General features: G+C 53.0%; 1 protein-coding gene across 1 annotated transcript in view; it reads right to left on the bottom strand.

The window, feature by feature from the left end:
• Erbb2 (erb-b2 receptor tyrosine kinase 2) overlaps positions 1–18,829 on the bottom strand; it is a 25,233-nt gene extending 6,404 nt beyond the window's left edge. The window contains exons 1-15 of the mRNA NM_001003817.1: positions 18,578–18,829; positions 11,073–11,224; positions 10,232–10,448; positions 9,124–9,258; positions 8,721–8,789; positions 8,443–8,558; positions 8,177–8,318; positions 6,454–6,573; positions 6,090–6,216; positions 4,337–4,410; positions 4,163–4,253; positions 3,858–4,057; positions 3,267–3,399; positions 3,087–3,177; positions 2,329–2,489 (exon numbers count right to left, since the gene is read on the bottom strand). Of these exons, the coding sequence (NP_001003817.1) occupies positions 2,329–2,489; positions 3,087–3,177; positions 3,267–3,399; positions 3,858–4,057; positions 4,163–4,253; positions 4,337–4,410; positions 6,090–6,216; positions 6,454–6,573; positions 8,177–8,318; positions 8,443–8,558; positions 8,721–8,789; positions 9,124–9,258; positions 10,232–10,448; positions 11,073–11,224; positions 18,578–18,650 (1,901 nt within the window). The 5' untranslated portion in view covers positions 18,651–18,829. The remainder of the gene's footprint in view (positions 1–2,328; positions 2,490–3,086; positions 3,178–3,266; positions 3,400–3,857; positions 4,058–4,162; positions 4,254–4,336; positions 4,411–6,089; positions 6,217–6,453; positions 6,574–8,176; positions 8,319–8,442; positions 8,559–8,720; positions 8,790–9,123; positions 9,259–10,231; positions 10,449–11,072; positions 11,225–18,577) is intronic.

Here is an 18,829-nt window from a genome sequence, read left to right as displayed (position 1 = left end):
GTTGGTACTACCATGCCAACACCAGGTCACAAGAAGGCATGCACACAGATGCCCCTTTGTGTGTGGAGCTGAACAACAACAACAAAAATCAGGCCTTACTAGAAGAGGAGGTGCCTAGTCTTACTGTAACTTGATATGCCATGGCTGATCAATATCCATGGGAGGCCTGCCCTTCTCTGAGGAGAAGGGGAAGAGGAATGGACTGGGGGTTGGGGGGACTGGGAGGAGGGAAGGGAGGAAGGAAAAACTGTAGTCAGGATGAAATAAATAAATAGGCAAGCAAGAGCGACGATATCCCTCAAATAGGGCCTGTACTGAGTGATGTGCTATGAAGGGGGACATCTGTAGAGGGTAGATGGAGAAACATTTGTAGGAAAAGATACAGAGAGTGGGTGAAAGGCAGAGCACAGAATATGAAGGAAAGTGTTGGATTATATCAGGAAATGAGGGCAAGCTGGGTGGTGATGGCCCACACCTTTAGTCCCAGCGCTCGGAGGCAGAGGTAAGTAGATTTCTGAGTTCAAGCTAGTTCCAGGACAGCCAGGGCACACAGAGAAACCCTGTCTGGACAGGAGAGGACAGAGGGAGAGGGAGGAGGAGGGGAGGGATGGGGAGAGGAGAGGACTGGAGAGATGGCTAGGAGGTGAGAGCACTGACTGCTATTCCAGAGGGCCCAGGTTTGATAATCCAGCACCCACATGTCAGCTCACACCCCTCCATAACTCGAGGTCCAGGGGGTCCGACTGCCTCTTCTGGCCTACACAAGGCACCAGACAGATCTTCATGCAGGCAAAACAATCCGCACTTTTAAGTCAGCTTGATGGAAGCTACTGCCATTTGGGAAGAGGGAACCTTAATTGAGACAATGTTTCCACCATTCTGGCCTGTGCAAGCCGGTATAAGCCTGTGCACATTTTCTTGATTGATGGTTGCTATGGGAAGGCACAGGTCCTGGTGGGCAGTGCCACTACTGAGCTAGTGGTCCAGTGTACTGCAAGAAGGTAGGCTGAGCAAGCCATGCCGTGCAAGCCAGTAAGCAGAGTCCGGTCGCATCCTCTGCATCAATTCCTGCCTCCAGATTTCTATCTTGAGTTCCTGCCTCAACTTCCCTGGATGGGACTATGATGTGGAGATATAAGTTAAATAAACCCTCCCCCGCCAAGTTACTGTTTATTGTGGTGTTTATCACAGCAGTAGAAACTCCATACACACACACACACACATACACACACACACACACACACACACACACACACACACACACACACACACACACACACCTAAAAGAAAGAAACGGCCACACGTTGGTAGTTGGCAAGATGACTCAGCAGGTAAGGGTACTTGCCACCACACCTGACAACTGCATTCAATCCCTGGAACCCATAGGGTGGAAGGGAAGAGCTGACTCTTTCAGATTGTCTTCTGACATCCACAAAGTCTCCAGCACTAGGGACTTGGGGAAACAACTCAAAGTACTCACAGTAGAACCGCCAACAGTATTATTTTATATCTTATGTGTAGTTTAAAATTTCTAATGCACTACTGTACAGATTTAGTTCGGTTACATTATTTATTTGTGTGTGTATGTATGTGTGTGTTTGTGCTTGGAACTTGGAAGGCATGCATGTGCCACAACAGGCATGTGGAGGTCAGAGGACAAGCTCTGGGAGTTGGTTCTCTCCTTCCATCATGTGGGTCCTGGGAACTTAGGTGAAATCACTAGGCTTATGAGCAAGTGCCTCTACTTACTGAGCTATGTGTTAATGTGTTATTTTTAACTTTATTTACATGAATGTGTGTGAGTGTGTGTGTGTGTGTGTGTGTTGTGTACACTTGCAGAGGCCAGAAAAAGACATCAGATCTCCTCAAGCTAGTTATCAGGCAATCAAGGGTCTCCTGTAGTGTGTGTTAGGAACCAAGTTCCAGCCTTCTGAAAGCAGCGAGTCCTCTTAACTACACAACCACCTCTCCAGACCCTAAGGTGTTATTTTTTTGTAATTAGAAAAGAGATAAAAATTACACCTCCGGCTGAAGAGATGGCTCAGTAGTTAAGAGCATTGACTGTTCTTCTAGAGGTCCTGAGTTCAATTCCCAGCAACCACATGGTGGCTCACGACCATCTGTAATGGAATCCGATACCCTCTTCTGGTGTGTCTGGCGAGAGCAACTGTGTACTCACATACATAAAATTAATAAATCTTTTTAAAAAAATTACACCTCAATATAAGTGAACGTAGACTTCTGCCCCTTTCACAACAAGAGCTCAAAAAAGGCTCCCCCCATGAAGGCCCTCCTTTCTACAGAAAAGACTCCACTCCCTCCACTCACGAGTGGGTGCAGTTGATGGGGCATGGCTGACATATGCCCTCCTCATCCGGGTACTTCCAGATAGGCATGTAGGAGAGGTCTGGCTTCACACCACTGGGGCAGCGAGCCACACAGGAAGATGAGTCCTTGTAGTGGGCACAAGCCTCACACTGGTCAGCCTCCTGGACAGAGAGGAAGGGTTTGTGAGGGTTTAGGGATGTCATCGTTATAGCAGAAGGATGGGGCCCCATGTCCCCAAATCAGATGCACTGCCTCCCTGATCCTGGAGTAAACATCCCTGCTCTCAACAAGGAAGTGAAGGCGCCCAGAGAGGGACGTGCGTTCCCTAAGGTGTGACAAGTGACAACTATTATGTACAAAGGTTTTATTCCATGCTTGGGCACTGTGCCAAATCCTATTTAATTCTGTTCTCACCACACCCCAACCAGGGAGGAACTATTACAACATTCACCTTATAGAAGTGAAAACTGAGGCTGGAAACAGGGCCTGCATTTGGTCATTAGCGTAGCCACTGCCAAAGACACAGGCCTTCTTGGAACCTTGTCCTAGCCTGAAAGGGCTCCGGTGTCAATAGCAAGAAGGGGTAGCCCAGGGTCCACAGCATAATGTGAGCAGTTCCTAGTCCCCAGTCCCAGCCTCCCTGATCTTCCCTGCTTCTGCTCTCCAGTGAAGCCTTCTCTGGGAATATTTCACCCTGTAGCAACTGGATGGACCCTCAGCTCGTCCCTCCCCCAGCCCCGAGCACACCAGCACCTCACCGATCCATAGCAGGTCTCCGAGCTGTTTTGAGGCTGACACTCGGGGTGGCATGGCAGACAGTGCTTGCCCCTCACATACTCCCTGGGGAGCCTGTGAGAGAGGTGGGTGTAGTAAGGGGTTGGGGTGGGGCAGAGTACCCCGAGTACCCCTCAAGCCACCCACTCCTCTGCAATTCGTACCCCTTCCATACTCGGCACTCCTCCACACACTCCTGGCCCCGGAGGAACTGACTGCAGTTGACACACTGGGTGGGCCCTGGCCCCCAGCAGTGCCCACGGGCACACAGTGAGTTACAGACCAAGCCCTCAAGACCTGCAGCAAGGAGAAGGAAGTGTTTGGCTAGGCTCAGGTCTAAGGGAAAAAGCTGTAAGCATGGCTCCAGGCTGAAGGGTTAAGGGTTGGTGCTAGAACATGCAAGTTCAAGAAACAGGGGAGGGATGTGGATGCCTGGCAGCACGGCAGGACACAGCTGGAAGCCATGCTCAAGGCTAAGCCATCCATAGGCAAGTGAAGAACCAGGCTGTAGCCGGGCATGATGGTTCACGCCTTTAATCCCAGCACTTGGGAGTTAGAGGCAGGTAGATCTCTGTGAGTTTGAGGCCAGCCTGGTCTACAGAGTGAGTTCCAGGACAGCCAGGGCTACATAGTGAGAGCCTGTCTCTAAACAACAACGGGGCTCTAAGACATGATGCACAGGTTATAGGAGGCTGCCGCCAGAGGCTACTGAGACTCCTCTGTGCCAGCCCTCAGTGCTGGGCTTCCTGTCTTACCACATGCCTCTTCTGGCCGGTTCCCACTGTGGAGTAGGGCCTGGTGCGGGTTCCGGAAGAGCTGGTCCCAAGGTACAGTGTTTACAAAGCAGAGATGGGTGTTGCGGTGAATGAGAGCCAATCCACTGCCCAGCTCCCGCAGTGAGCGTAGCCCCAGTGAGTGAATCCCCAGGCCTTGCAACGTCAATGAGTAAGCACCACTGTGGAAATGGGGGCTTCCAGTCACAAGAAGGCACCTACTCTAGCCACCAAGGGCCTCAGGGCATGTAGCCAGACCTCCTAGCCTTCCCCTCCCCACCACTTACTCATGGAGAATCCGTCCCCGAATGACCCGAAGGTTCTGGAAGACACTGAGGTCTTGGAAGCTCTCTGGCCATGCTGAAATGTATAGGTAACCTGCAGGCAGAGGAGGGGGCTTGGTATGTAGAAAGGTCCAGAACTCCTAGTTCCTGCGAAGGAGGCCAGAGCGTACAGCCTACCTGTGATCTCCTCCAGGGTTTCGAACACTTGGAGATGCTCTGGCTTCAGTGGGGCAACGCCGGAGGAGGGGTTCCTAGAGGGACCAGAAGGAGTGGTCAGTAGGGCAGGAGCCCCGGAAGGCCTTGGCAAAGCACTCTGCACCCTCACAAATGCCTTCAGATAGAGCCTATCAAGCCGTTCTCATCCTGAGGCACAAAGCCCAGGGTCAAAGTCTGGCAGGGCAATATTTGTGTCCTTTGGTCTAGAAGTCTGATTTGCGGTATATCCTGCAGAGACACTGGCTTCAGCTGCCAGAGGCAGAAACAAGCTGAACTGTTTGTAGGAAAAGACATTTGAAAATGGCCCAATATCCATCAGTGATACACAGAACACTGATCTCTGCATATGCTAAAATACAAACACGGGGCGAGGGGTGTCTCGGCATCCATCCAGCGCTGTTCTAAGCGTGCCCACATAAACCGCCTTGAGCATAGAGCCATGATGGTCCTCACTGCACACATGAGGCACTGAGGCACAGAGAAGAGAGGAGACGGCAATGAGGCTAAGCCATAGAGCTCTGCCATACAAACATGAGGACCTGAGTCAATACCCAGAACCATATAAAAGAGCTCATGTTAGCCGAACATAGGACTGTAATTCCAGCACCTACAGAGACAGGCAGATCTCTGAGTTTGAGACCAGCTTGGTCTACAGAGTGAGTTCCAGGACAGCTAGGGCTACACAGAGAAACCTTGTCATAAGGAGGAGGAGGAGAAAGGGGAGGAAGAGGAGGAGGAAGAGGAAGAAGAGGAAGGAGAGAAGGAGGAAGAGGAGGAGGAAGAAAAGGAGGAAGAGGAGAAGGAAGCAGCAGCACCCCGTATGTGATACTGAGCTTGTAACCCCAGCACTGGAGAGGTAAAGACAAAACAGTTCCTGGGGTCCCCTGGTTGTCATTGTAGCCTGTTTTAGTGAGCTCCAGGCCAGAGAGGGACCCTATTTTGAAAAACAAGATGGACAGCTCCTGAGGAGTCATACCTGAGACTGTCCTTTGAACAAAGGCACACACACAGATAGACAGACACACAGACACAGATACAGAGAGAGAGAATAACAGTCAAATAAACAGAGAGGGACAGAGACAGACACAAATACAGAAAGAGAAAGAATAACAGTCAGATAGGCACAGACAGACAGACAGACAGACAGAGGTAGGTTTTAAACCCAAGTCTGTGCCCTGTTGCCTGTCTTTGCTGGCTCCCACTCGACAGCTATTGTAAGAACGAGTCAGCTTTGAGGTCTGAAGAGATGGCTCAGCAGGTAAGAGCATTGACATCTCTTCCACAAGGCCCAGCTTCAATCCCCAGCACCCACATGGCCGCTCAAACTATCTGTAACTCCAGTCCCGGGGCTTCTGACGCCCTCACACAGACACACGTGAAGATTAAACACCAATGAATATAAATTTTTTTTTAAAAAAAGAGGTTCCCCAAAGCAAGGGATGCATGGCAGTTTCCATGAACCACCTCCCCAGTCAAAGCTGTCACTCTGTGTCCACCAATATACAGAAGGCCTGGAAGAACACACACAACTTTAACAATGCCCCCTCCGGATGGTTTGATCACCACATTACGTCCCCGCCTGTGGATTAAATGATATGTATACCTCCAACTCCATGCCCTGGCTCCCTGTGGACTCCCACCTGCCTCCTGTGTATTCTTAGCCACAAACTCTGGGTCCTCCATGACACCACCTCAGGCCACTGTGTACCCTTACCCATCAAAGCTCTCCGGCAAAAATGCCAGGCTCCCAAAGATCTTCTTGCAGCCAGCAAACTCCTGGATATTGTCACTGGTGATGGCCCTCGCCCCTCGGAGGTGCTCCATGCCCAGACCATAGCATACTGAAGGAGAGGGAGGTGAAAAGGGGCCACCTCAGGATCACATGCACACCAGAGACCTGTCCGCTGTCCCATCATGAAGTGACAAGCCTCCTCCCTATGTTGACAAGAGAGACTGGGGAGACTGCTCCGGAGAGGGGCAGGGGAGGCGACAGCAGAAAAGAAGTCTAAGCAAGAGTTGGGCGGACTGGACTGGAGTGGCGGTCGGGGCCGCAGCTGGTCTTGGAATGGGGTGGGTACCTCCAGCACAGGGCTTGCTGCATTTCTCACACCGCTGTGTTCCGTCCTCAGCTGTGACCTCTTGGTTGTTCGGGGGACAGACCAGAGTGCAGGATCCCACTTCCGTGGAGAGGTAGTTGTCTGTACAGATTTGGGAATGTACATCCATGTGCCCTAGCCTCTACCCAGTCATCCTCGATCAAGGCTACGATGCCCAGCTCTAAGGACATCTCCCACCACTCCTGGAAGGCCCTCTGTGCGCACCCGAACTCAGGGCAATCATTTGCTCGTCACTACACTCCTATGGGGACAACACTGTTATTTGCATTTAGCAGAAAGGGAAACTAGGGTACAGAGCTATACAAGTCACCCCCAATGCTGTGCTACTAAAGTAACAGAACTGGGATTTTTTTTAAGGAGTCCTCGCTATGCAGCTGAGGATGACTTAGGACCCCTAAGCCCACCACCTCTACCTTCCAAGTGTCAGGGTGACTGGTTTGTGCCACCCAGGAACCAGGACTTAAACCAAACAATCGGCCTCCCCGCCCCCCCCCCCACACACACCTTGTCCTCTCACCCTGACCACAGAGAAGCATAACTAGACCCTAAAGGCCACACCCCACCACCCATAAAAGGAAGGAAAAGAGGGTCCCCAGGTCCAAGTCCAGTCCCTAAGTGTCCACAGGGCTCAGGGTTACTGCCACACAAAGCCCTACTCCATGCAGACGGAGGACCAAGACACATTCAAGAGTATTTAGTGCAGGCTAGGCATTGTTCTCAAAGATTCACCAACATGAACTCATTCAGATGCTTCGCAGTTATCAGGATGGGACTAACAGTGCCCCTATTTCACAGATGAAGAAACTGAGGCCCAGCAAGAAGAAGGCAGTAAGACTATTAAACGGTAGGGGACAGGTTTCAAATGCAGTTCCCAAGTCTGGGCTCTTTCTCTGCCACCTGTTATGCAGCTGTTAAACAGAATGAGGCAAAAACCTGGGAGTGGCGGCGCACACCTGTACCCTCAGCCCTTGGCAGGAGCAAGGCAGGAGGATCAGAAGCTAAGTGTCATCTCTGGCTATATGTTAAGTTCAAGGCAAGCCAGGTTAAGCTACGTGAGATACTGACTTTAAAAGGGGGTCGGGAGAGATGGGCGAGGCAGAGACAGGAGGCTCTCCATGAATTTGAGGCCAGCCTGCTATACAGCAAGTTCTAGAACAGCCAGGACTACAGGAAAGACCCTGCCTGTCCAAAACAAAACAAAACAAAACAAGAAAATGGCAAGAGCCAGAGAGATGGCTCTTGCAGAGGACCCAGGTTCAGTTCTTAGGCCCCATGTGGTAGCTCACAGCCACCTGTAACTCCAGTTCCAAAGGATCTCATTCCCTCTCTTCTGACCTCTGCAGGCAATGCATGCACATGGTGCGCAGACATACACACAGGCAAAACACGCATGCACATAAAATAAATATAAATAAAATAGTTTTTTAAAAACTATTAAAGGCGCTCGCTTCAGCTGCACACATACTCAAATGGGAACAACACAGAGATCGGCATGGCCCCTGCGCAAATTCGTGAAACGTTCCATATTTAGAAAGAGAAAAGGAAAAGAATAAGGCACCCAGACTTGAGAGTCATGACCAGCCCTCCAAGGGGCACACGATACTCACAGCATGCTCCCTCTTATACAAGCCACCTTCCCCGGCCCAGGCATTAAAAGGATGGTTTTTTTCTCCCCAGTACTCACAGGGGCAGGTGGTCACACAGCTGGCACCAAAGGTGTAGCGACCCTCAGGGTTGAGCATGGACTCGAAGGTGTCTGTGTTGTAGGTGATGAGGGCCGGGCAGTGCAGCTCACAGATACCACTATGATTGAAGTGGAGGCAGGCCTGGCAGAGACAGGCCGCTGGTGGTCACTGTGATGTTTCCACCTGTGCGCCAATGGCCAGGAGAGATGCCCACCCCTTGCGTTCTAGAGGGTTGACCCAGGGGGCACAGGAGCGAGACACATACCAGGCAGTCAGAATGCTTGGGACCCGTGCAGCCTGCAGCACACTGCTCATGGCAACAGTCAGTGGGCAGCCGGCCCTTGCACCGGGCACAGCCACTAGTACAGATGGTGCCAGTCACTGTTGGGGAAAGGGCAGGATGAGGGCTGGGTAGGGCCCGGACACCAGACCCTCAGCTCCACTGCCTTCTGGGAGACATCTCCCAAGTAAGTCACTCGGCTACACCCAGCCATCCAACTGCCCCAACCCCACCTCCAGACACCAGGGCTCCCTCTGACTCACAGATCTGACAGTCTTCAGGACTCTCACCCCAACAGTGATTGTCTTTGCAGGTTGGGGCACAAGGTGGACCTGTGGACAGAAGCAAAGGGAGACGGTAAGGGTGGGGGAGGCAGGAAAAGCGGGTAGAGGCAGTGAGGGAGGGAAGTCCAGAGGAGAAAGGAAGCAAAGGAAGGAAGCAGGAAGAAAAAGGGAGGCTGAGAGGGACGCAGGGAGGAGCGAATGGCGGGTGGGAGGAATATGTCGCAGAGCCCAAGGACAGTTGCACAGGAAGGGGGGGACCCAAAAAGTAAAGAGGCCTCAGGAGGTGGAGGCCCTGCCTACGGGCAGGGAGATGAACAAGGACAGGGAAGGTGGGATGGGTGGCTGTCTGGGTCAGGTGGGCTGTCCCATGGACATGGCTTACAGGCCCGGGAACGATTGGTGTCCATGTCGACAGGAGCCAGCTGGTTATTCTTACGGAGGACATCCTTCCACAAAACCATGTCCTGGTAGCAGAGCTGAGGGTTCCCACGGATCAAAACTCCTCCCTTCAAGATCTCTGTGGGGAAGACAGATAGTCAGCCCCTTCCTGACCACTCTTGGGGGCTCCTGACTTCCCTGTGAGTGCCAGCCACACAGGAGATTAACAAGGGACTAGGAAGAGGGGATGGGGCAGTGGGGGCGGTGGGCGGTGTTCACGTGGCTGGGAGCTCCCCACTGGCCTTTCGCCTCACCCTGTGCTCACTGTGCGGAGGCAAACAGAGAGGCTCAGTGGCAGAACAAGCACCCATCCTGCCCCAGATCTAAGATCAATCCCCAGCACAAAAACAACAAAAATGTCTCTGAAGTCTGAAATCCCACTTCACCACCGACTGGCTGCGTGACCCTGCCTGCCTCGGATTGCTCCTCTGTGGAGTGAGGCTAACACTGGAGAAAGCTGGTGGTGGCATGCCGGGGATTCCAGAACTAGAGAGCTGAGGCAGGAGGACTGCTTTGGAATCAAGGTCTACCTGGGCTAGGTAGTGAGATCACTGTCTCAAAAACCACAAAACCAGAAAAACCAAAATAAACGTAACAAAAAAGAAACACTGGAAGGCTTAGCAGCAGGGCTTCCACGTCTGTAGCGTGACCGGAGTGGGGTCCAGTACGCAAAGCACCGGGTACCCTAGTTGGGACACTGTCAGCTCGGGGCTGTCACATACAATTCCACAGGTTATTCACCACATACTCTGACATGGCCAAAATGGAGAGAACAAAATATCCTGACCTCTACTAATGAAAGCTGCATCTTCCTGAAGAGGAAGGGATCAAGCCCCAGGGCCTTGTCCATGCTAACCAAGCACTCTGACACCGAGCCACTGCGTAACCTTCTTTTCCTTATTGTCACTGGGGTGAAAAGAGAGGGAGGCTCAGCCTGCCTGCATGGAGCTTGAGAGAACCATACTTTTAATCCTCACGGAGCCTCTCCACAGCCAGAACAGCTTAGTCGGCAACCAAGAACCAGGAAACCCTTGCAATGACAGGAAAGGCACCTGTGAGACTTCGAAGCTGCAGCTCCCGCAGCCCTTCTGGGGTTCTGCCTGGGGCGGCGGTGGTGACGTTGTCCAAAGGGTCTCGGTTGTCTAGCACAGCCAGGGCATACTTGTCCTCAAAGAGCTGAGTCCCTCTCACGATGCGCAACCTCTGCAGTGGGACGTGTTTCACTCGGTTGTGAGCGATGAGCATGTATCCCTGGACTTCCTGGATGTCCTGGTGGGAAGGGCAGGGGACGGGCAGTGAGGCGCGGCTGGGCTGGCGAAGCGCCTGTGCCTCACAAAGCCTGAGGGTAACAGGGTTGGGGCTGTGTCCTGCATGGTCCCACTGGACACTGAGCAGTCTTGACCCCTTAGATCCAAGATGGAGCCCTAGGCTACTCCTCACTGGCCTCAACAGATTCTTGTCTGTTAGATCAGGACTGATAAGCGGTGCCCCACCTCTCTGCACATCTCAGTATCGAGGGCTTGTACAAGATGGTATCTGTGATTTAACAGACCCACATCCATTCCTTGCAGCTTCACTCCAGGGCCTGTGGATATGATCCACAACGGTAGGCCAGGATGTCTGCTAGTCCAATATAGAGAGAAACTGAGGCCTGGAGAAGCTAAGGGTCTAGATCACATCCAAAAGGCTGGACCTGGAACTTAAGAGCCCTAAAGGAATAGTGTTGGGGACAGCTGGACCACGGCCAGTCACTGCAGAGGGAGTCAACTGGTTTTTAAGTAGCTATCAGAAAGGCACTCCTGATTGAGGAACCACAAGAGAGCGAATACAGGAATGTAGTTGCCCCTTCCTCACACACCTCGACTCAGGAGGCTCGGCAGGACCAGGTCTCACCTGCAGGAATGAGAGGCTGGCATTGGCGGGCAGGTAGGTAAGCTCCAAATTGCCCTGCACCACCTGACAGCCCTGGTAGAGGTGGCGAAGCATGTCCAGGTGGGTCTCAGGACTGGCAGGGAGTCGCAACTTCATGTCGGTACCGGTACACACTGATGGAAGGGAGGAAGTGGGTCAGGACACTGGCCACGACCCTCTCCAATCTAGTCACCTCCTCCACACTCACTCCCTGGAGTCCTGTCACCTCAGACAGGGAGAAAGCATGGCTGACAGCCTTTCCTCCCACACCTCTGCATCCACAGGGCCTAGAGTAGAATGCTCTTCTGTTTGGGAAAGAGTTGGCAAGCTGGAGAGAGGCCCCCTGTAGCAGGGTCACCTTGGGCAGCCAGAGGGACCCTAATGTGTCAGCCCTTTAGGGCTTACCACCCATACTGGGTTTTAGCATGCTGCAAAGAAAGCCTCCCTTTGTCCCAGAACTGAGGGTGAAAAATCCCCAAAGAGAGGCGATGATGAATCAGGCCCCTCTGGATACCCCCATCTGTCTCCCACGCACACAGGCTCAGGGCATTCTCCTCCTGCCATCGCAACACACCCACATGTCAACTTCCCTGATCAAGACAACTGTCCCCAGAGTGCCCCCCAAAACAGGGGCAAACAGGATTGACTGGAGTCATTGCTGGGATAGGAGGGCAGGCAGGGGCCTGGTCATCATGGGAGAGCTCTTTGGAAAAGCATCCACACGGAGAAGAAAAGCCTAGGATATCAGCTAGGAGGCCTGGCTGCAGATCCTAAACAGGGCGAGACACTCTGCAGGTTCCTACACTGGCTCTCTCACCCTCCTCCTGGGGCAAAACTCCAGAAGCAGCTGGCAGAAGGTATGCCACAAGACTCCTGCCACAAGGGCACACTACTCTGTGTACCTGCCCGGTGCCAACTATCAGCCAAAGGGGGTCCCCAAGGTGCACTGCCGTTCCGAGCCTGCCTGACCCTCAGGCTGGGGTACCATTCCTCCCACTAAGTCCTCACATAGGAGAAGCTGCCCCTCAGCTAGGGGGCTCTAGGTAGCAGCTGGCACCAAGCCTGCCAGCAGGGGAGAGATTAAAGTGCCCAGTTGAACTTGTTTTTCTGCTCCGGTGAGAAGATGAATCACCTTGTGCGTCTTGCCCAGGAGGTTGGGGGGTTGGGGGAGAAGGCGGGTGGAGGTTGTCTACACAGGTGCCCGAGCTGCTGAGAGAGAGACTTCCTATTGGTTACCGCTTTGCCTTCCCAGTGACTGGGTGCAGATTCAAGAGACAGTACAGTGGTCAGCTCTGGGATCGGACTTTAGGAGTCCTGTTGTCCCGGCGACAAGGAGCCCAAAGCCAAATCCCAGTTATCATCTTGCCTCTGGATTTGAAGAGGGCTTGCAGGGCAAAGGCTGCCTTCAGGAGCATCAAGCTGATGGCCTTCTAGTAGACAGCCTCTTCCCCAGGAAGATAGGGAAGGAAGCAAGGAGGGAGAGTGGGAAGGAACAGAAATAGAACTCAAAGGCTCCTCTCTTGGATGGAGGGGAGACAGCCAGGCCTACCCACCCCATCCCGCACCCACTTGCACCCCACCCTCTGTCATCTGGCTCACGCCTCCCCACCCTCCAGCCTCCCCCCCCCCCCAAGATTCCCAGGAGAAACGGGAGCTAGGGGTGGCAGCCAAGCCCAAAATAACGCCCTGCTGCCAGGACCTCCCCCAACACGGAAGCTTCAGCTGCTTCCATGCACAGCTGTCTCCAGAGCCAGATCCCAGGTCCAGCCTAGCTGGGGACAGGGATGGGTGGCAGAGCTGGAGTAGAGGCCCACCCTCTGTGACAGTTTACCCACTGCAGCTCTCTGCTGCCCCATCTCCAAGGGGAAGGGACACCAGCTGTGGCAGCCAAGCAAAGGAAAACAACAGCATACACCATGGTAACGACCTGAGTACCTACTGTATACTTCAGAGATGGGGGCTACTGCCTCTATTTTACAAAGAAGGAAATTGATTCTTCCAAGGTCATAGCCCAAGTTCAGCAGTAAATTGCTTGCAGAGCACGCATAAAGCCCTGAGTTTTAATCCCAGCACTTGGGAGGCAGAGGCAGGCGGATCTCTGAGTTTGAGGACAGCCTGGTCTACAGAGTGAGTTCCAGGACAGGCAGAGCTACACAGAGAAACCCTGTCTTGGAAAAAAAAAAAAGTAAAAAATCAAAAACAAACAAAAAAAAAAACAGCAATGACCAATTCCAGCAACACAAGCCAGACCAGAACTACAGCTTCAGAGTGACAGAGTCTCGATGTGAATCCAGGTTTGCCACAGATCCCTGTTCCTTCCACTAAACCTCAGCGCACACACGGACACACATACACATACATGGTCACACCACACACATATACATGGACACACAGACACACATACATGGTCACACCACACACATACATACATGGACACACCACACATATACACATACATGGTTACACCACACATATACATACATGGACACACCACACACACACACATACATGGACTCCCCTACACACACACATACATGGTCACACCACACACATATACATGGACACACCACACACACACATACATGGACCCCCCTACACACATACATACATGGGCACAACACACATACACACATATACATGGACACACCACACACATATATACATGGACCCCACACACACACATATACACGAACACAACACATATACATACACATACATATACATACATGGACACACCACACAGACATACATGGACATATGAAACACACACATACACAACACACACAAACATACATGGACACACCAAACACACATACACCCACACACACACACTAACAGGCACATACCAACGCCACACCCCCCACAAACATAAAAACACAATAATTCTCCAGTGAGACCAATAAACACACAGGCTCAGGAAGGGCAGGGTAGCTGGGCTAGGCAGGAGGTCAGAAAGAGTGGCAGCCACACCCCACTAGCCAGTTTGTTTATCTGATTTGTGGTTGGTTTGAGTAAGAGTCTTAAAGTGTTTGTAGACAGGTGGGAAAATTGGTACCCTGAGACCTCCTCCAGGGGAGCTAGAAGCTGCCAGCTGACACCCCCCCCAACACACACACATACACACTCACACACACACATACACACACACACTCACACACACACACACACACACACTCACACACACACACACACACACTCACACACACTCACACACACACTCACACACACACACCATGCTGACTACAGCCAAGAAAGCCTTGGGACTCTGCCAAGTCTCGGCCTCCCTCCCACTCCCCACTCTTTACCAAGCTCTCCCCACCAGCTTTGACCATGGTCCCCATAATCATCCTGTTCCAAGAATTTATAGAGTGGGAAAAAAGGCTCTAATTCTACACAGGATGCTCTTTGGCTCCAGGACAGGTGTCCCTCCAGAAACCCCACCTTCCAACTCTTGGAGACAAAAGCAGGAAGAAGCAGGACAATCCCAGAGCAAGGCTGCGGCTCACACACAGTGAGTGCTGGGCACACGTCTACGGAGGGAATGAATGAATGAATGAATGAATGAGTGTGACTCCACCTTGTGAAGAGCTTCCAAGCTGAAAGGGACAAGTATCCATCCATCCCTCTGTTCAGAGCTGGCCCAGGTCCTTTGGGTCCCTCCTGCTGAACACTGGTAATCAAGGTTCAGCCCAGCTTCTAGCTTCTCATGTGGGTTCTTGTCTCCCAACTGGTCCTCAGCCCCAGCTGAGCTCTTTCTTGCCTTCACTTCCAGCACCAAGGAGAGAACCCAGGACCTCCTGCATCCTGGGCCCCCAGCTGCTATCTTGCTCACCATGTGAAAGCCAATATTTCCTTTGGTGTTCATAAGCTCTGCCAGGAAACTACCTACATCCCCAAAGCTCCCCAACTAGGTCAGAGGCCAGAGCTCACTCAAATGACACCAGGGCTCCCTTGCCGCACACACCTGCTGTAGGACGCTGGTGTCAGAGCGAGAGTCTAGGCTCAGGGTCTTTTGTCCAGAACCTTGGCTCAGTTACTCTTGGGCTACAGGGAGGATATGCTCAGACCACCAGGGCAGAAGCTAAATAAGACTGATCTCTAAGCCCAGCAGCATCGACTGTGACTTAGTTGGCTCCATCGGTGAATATTTACTGACCTCAATTTGGTGGCAAGAACTCTCACTCCCCTCGGAGGGCCCTGGGCATTAAAGGAGAGGAGGAAGAGAAACACTCTGTAAACACAGGGAAGCTTTGTAAACAGACCTGCAGCAACCTAAACAGCAGCTTTAATGACTCTAACCACTGCTGAGGACAGAGGTTCCCTGCACATCCTCTCTGCCTGACTGGTGGCCTAGCAGATCACAGAACTGTCACTCCCTGAGGCCACGGAGGGAGAGCTCTCCACAGGGGACAGGAAAGGGACTCTCTTTCTGAATCAGTCTTTCACTCTAGGGCAAACACACCTTCCCGGAGCCCTCCTCTGCCCTTGCTCCACTAGTTTCCACTTTACCTGCCCACATCATTCCCATGAGCCTGTATGTCCTAGTGATCTCTGCACCTTCCGGCCCTCCATCCCTGGCACTGCAGAGGGCCCAAGAGAAAGGCCAGCATGTGCTAGAGGCAAACTCAGCAGCCAGGAAGGCATCTCAGGCCCCTATCTTGAGGCACCTTCTCCAGCCTGGGATAGGGGCTAGGAAGACCATACTGAGTAAGAGAGGAACACTTTCCTGTGTGACTCCCTGGCCGGCCCAAGGCTTTTCTAGTCCGTTCCTGTTTGACAACTAAAACTCTGATCACCTCTAAATGCCCCCTTGATAAGTCTCTTCATCTCTCTGAGGTAGAGTGTGTGTGTGTGTGTGTGTGTGTGTGTGTGTGTGTGTGTGTGTGTGTGTGTGTTTCATCTGTGCACCTGCTTCACGGGACAGTGCAGAGAGAGAGCACAAAACCATCTATGGAAAATGATCTGGCATGTAAGAAGCAGAAAGAAGTTTTTAAAACGGGAGACAAGCACTTAGTGGGATCTGGGTAATTACAGGAGAAAAGAGAAAGCCTTTTCCATTTGATTTTGAGATGCAATATATTTCTCTCTTTTCTTGTTAGGGTTAATTTTACTTGATGTGTGTCTCTTGCCTGCCCTTGTGTCTGCACTAACACACATGCCTGGTGCCTGTGGAGGTCAGAATTAAGCATCCAATCTAGAATTGGAGTTATGAATGGTTGTGAGCCACCAGGTGAGAACTGGGAACTGAGCCCCAGGTCTTCTGCAAGAGGAATCTATTTAGTCCCCGTATGTATAACAAAAGGTAGGAAGGGCCTGGAGAGACTCAGACTAGAATTGAAATAGGAATGACCCCTGCCAAGTTAAAGACCTGTGTTTACTGCATTTCACAAAACCTTTAGTACTGAGGAACCCAGCAACAGCTTGATCCTCTGGGTCTCCCCAGATCTCCTTTCCCCTACACACCTGCCCAAGACCAGTTCTGGGGTCGAACCTGGAGCTAGAGGCAGCTGATGGTGCCCTGCCCTTTTAACCATTCCTGGCAAGGCAAACTCTGCCTTGTCCCTCTGCATCCAGCAGTGCATCTGAAGGGATGAAGGCTCAGCAGCCCTCCACTCCCTGTCTGGAGAGCAGACCCTTCAGATTCCAGCTCTACAGCACAGGGCCACTTCTGGTCAACTGCAGACCCTACCCAGCTCAGGTGAAGGGTCTAACCTCACTCTTCTGCACGGAAAGTCAGCAGGAAGGCTGGCCTCCTGAGAAACTGAAAGGAGACTCCATCCTGAAGAAGGCAAGGGGCATCTCCCAGTGTTTACAACAGATAGAGCCCAGTGCCTTGAGGAAGTTCCTAGAGAGGGCAGAGTTCATCCTGTGTCCCCAAGTCAGCAGAGAGACTGCTGTTTGGCAACAGAAACTGGGAGGAACACACAACCATCATAAAAACCTCAGACACACAGGGGTATCCCACAGTGAGCACAGCAGTGTGCTGTCAGGAACTGGGGCAGGAGAGGGGGGCAAGGGGGCACAGATGGTGATACTCCACCAGCCTCCAGGCTCGCTGGCCTCTGGAGAGCACCTACTGTTTCCAGAACCTGTGTTCTGCATCTTCAATACAGCCCACTGATTACGGAAGCAGTGTCTCCGCACTGCTCAGCTAGACTCGTATTTATGTGAATCATATATCATATCCTGTGGCTGGTCACATTGCCTGGGATCCACCAGTTACTCCAGGATACTTCATTTCCCCAGCCCAGGTTTCCCCCCTGGGACAAGGAGAAGGCTACTAATGTTTCCACTGTGGAGTTGTTCTTAGTACTGTAGAAGGAATGCATGCAAGCCACCACCCACGGAGCCTGGCAGAGCTGACCCACACGGGGTGACTGTCAGCTTTTACGCTCATGGTAGAACTGGACATATGGGTCAGTATACACACTGCTGGGTCACCCTCCCAGCCCCCAACACGAAGATAAAGGCAAGAAAACAACCCAGCTCTCTGTCTACCCCTAGCTGACCTTACTCCTTTTCGGTGCCCTCCCCCCGCCCCCAAATGCCCAGGAACCCTTTCCAGTTTATTGTATGGAAGCCGGGAAAACACAAGACCACCCTTCAAGATCCGAGCCTTCCCGGAATCCCAAAGCACACAGTACTTAAGCTGGCTCTAAGGAAATTTGTTCAAAACAGGGCTGTGGAGTGTGCAGCACTGTGATAGAGGGCTTGCCTAACACGGGCGAGACTGGGATGGAGGGTAGGGGTGTTCCATCCCCAGCACAGAAGAGAGAGAGAGAGAGAGAGAGAGAGAGAGAGAGAGAGAGAGAGAGAGAGAGAGAGAGAGAGAATGAGAGAGAACTGTTGCAAACAAATGCCTGCCCCTCCTCCTGCTCCCCCATATCCCAGACACTATCGATAGGCAACTCAACTGCGGAGCCGCCACTCGGTCCTCCCTGCTCGACAGGATGGGTTACTTTCCCCACCGCCCCCTCCACGGCGACCCCACTGGAAGCTGGAGTAACTTACTAAACCCAAAGGGCCAGAGGGGGTGGGAAGGGGGAGGGGAGGGGCAGAGGGGACCCCGAAGGCATCCTGCCCAGTCCGGTCCGGAGGCGGAGGCTGCCAACTGGAAGAGCTCTGAGAAAGCGTGAGGGGGGCTCGAAAGGGGGGAAGCAGGCGCACGCACGCACAGCGCTTCACACACCCTCCGGAGGAAAACTTTCCGACTAGTTTCAGAGAACTTTCCCAAGGAGTTCCCGGAGTCTCCTGGAGCCCGGGAGGCTCCGGTGTAGCGAGAAGGGGCCGGTCCGGACCTCCAGTGTGGTTCTCCGAGTGACTGTCCCATCCCCAACTGCTCCGATCTCCTCCGGGCCGCGGCGCCGGTAGCCGGAATCGTCCCAACGTCCCGGACCGCCCGGCCGTGGAGCTCTCGGGGCCCCGCGGCTCCGGCCGCCCGTGGGCGCAGCCGTAGCGGCCCGAGCCCTCCCCAAGCCAAGACCCACCTTGGGTACCCGCGGCTCCGGGGGACAGGAGGGCGAGGAGGAACCCCCAACGGCACCAGGCCGCCAGCTCCATGATGATCACTGCGGCTCCGGCCCCATGGCTCAGGCTGGACCAGGCTGCGGGCGCGGGGCGCGGCGAGGGCAGGCACAGGCGCGGCGCCGGAAGGGGCCGCCTGGGAAGGGGCGCTCCTGGGCTCCGGGTCCCCAGCGGCGGGCAATCTCAGCTCCACAACTTCACGCCGCACTTCCTCG

This window comes from Mus musculus, chromosome 11 (assembly GCF_000001635.26).
Source record: "Mus musculus strain C57BL/6J chromosome 11, GRCm38.p6 C57BL/6J".
Classification (NCBI taxonomy): Eukaryota; Metazoa; Chordata; class Mammalia; order Rodentia; family Muridae; genus Mus; species Mus musculus.
The sequence above is the reverse complement of the archived record's forward strand: the minus strand, read 5'-3'. Positions and strand labels throughout refer to the sequence as shown.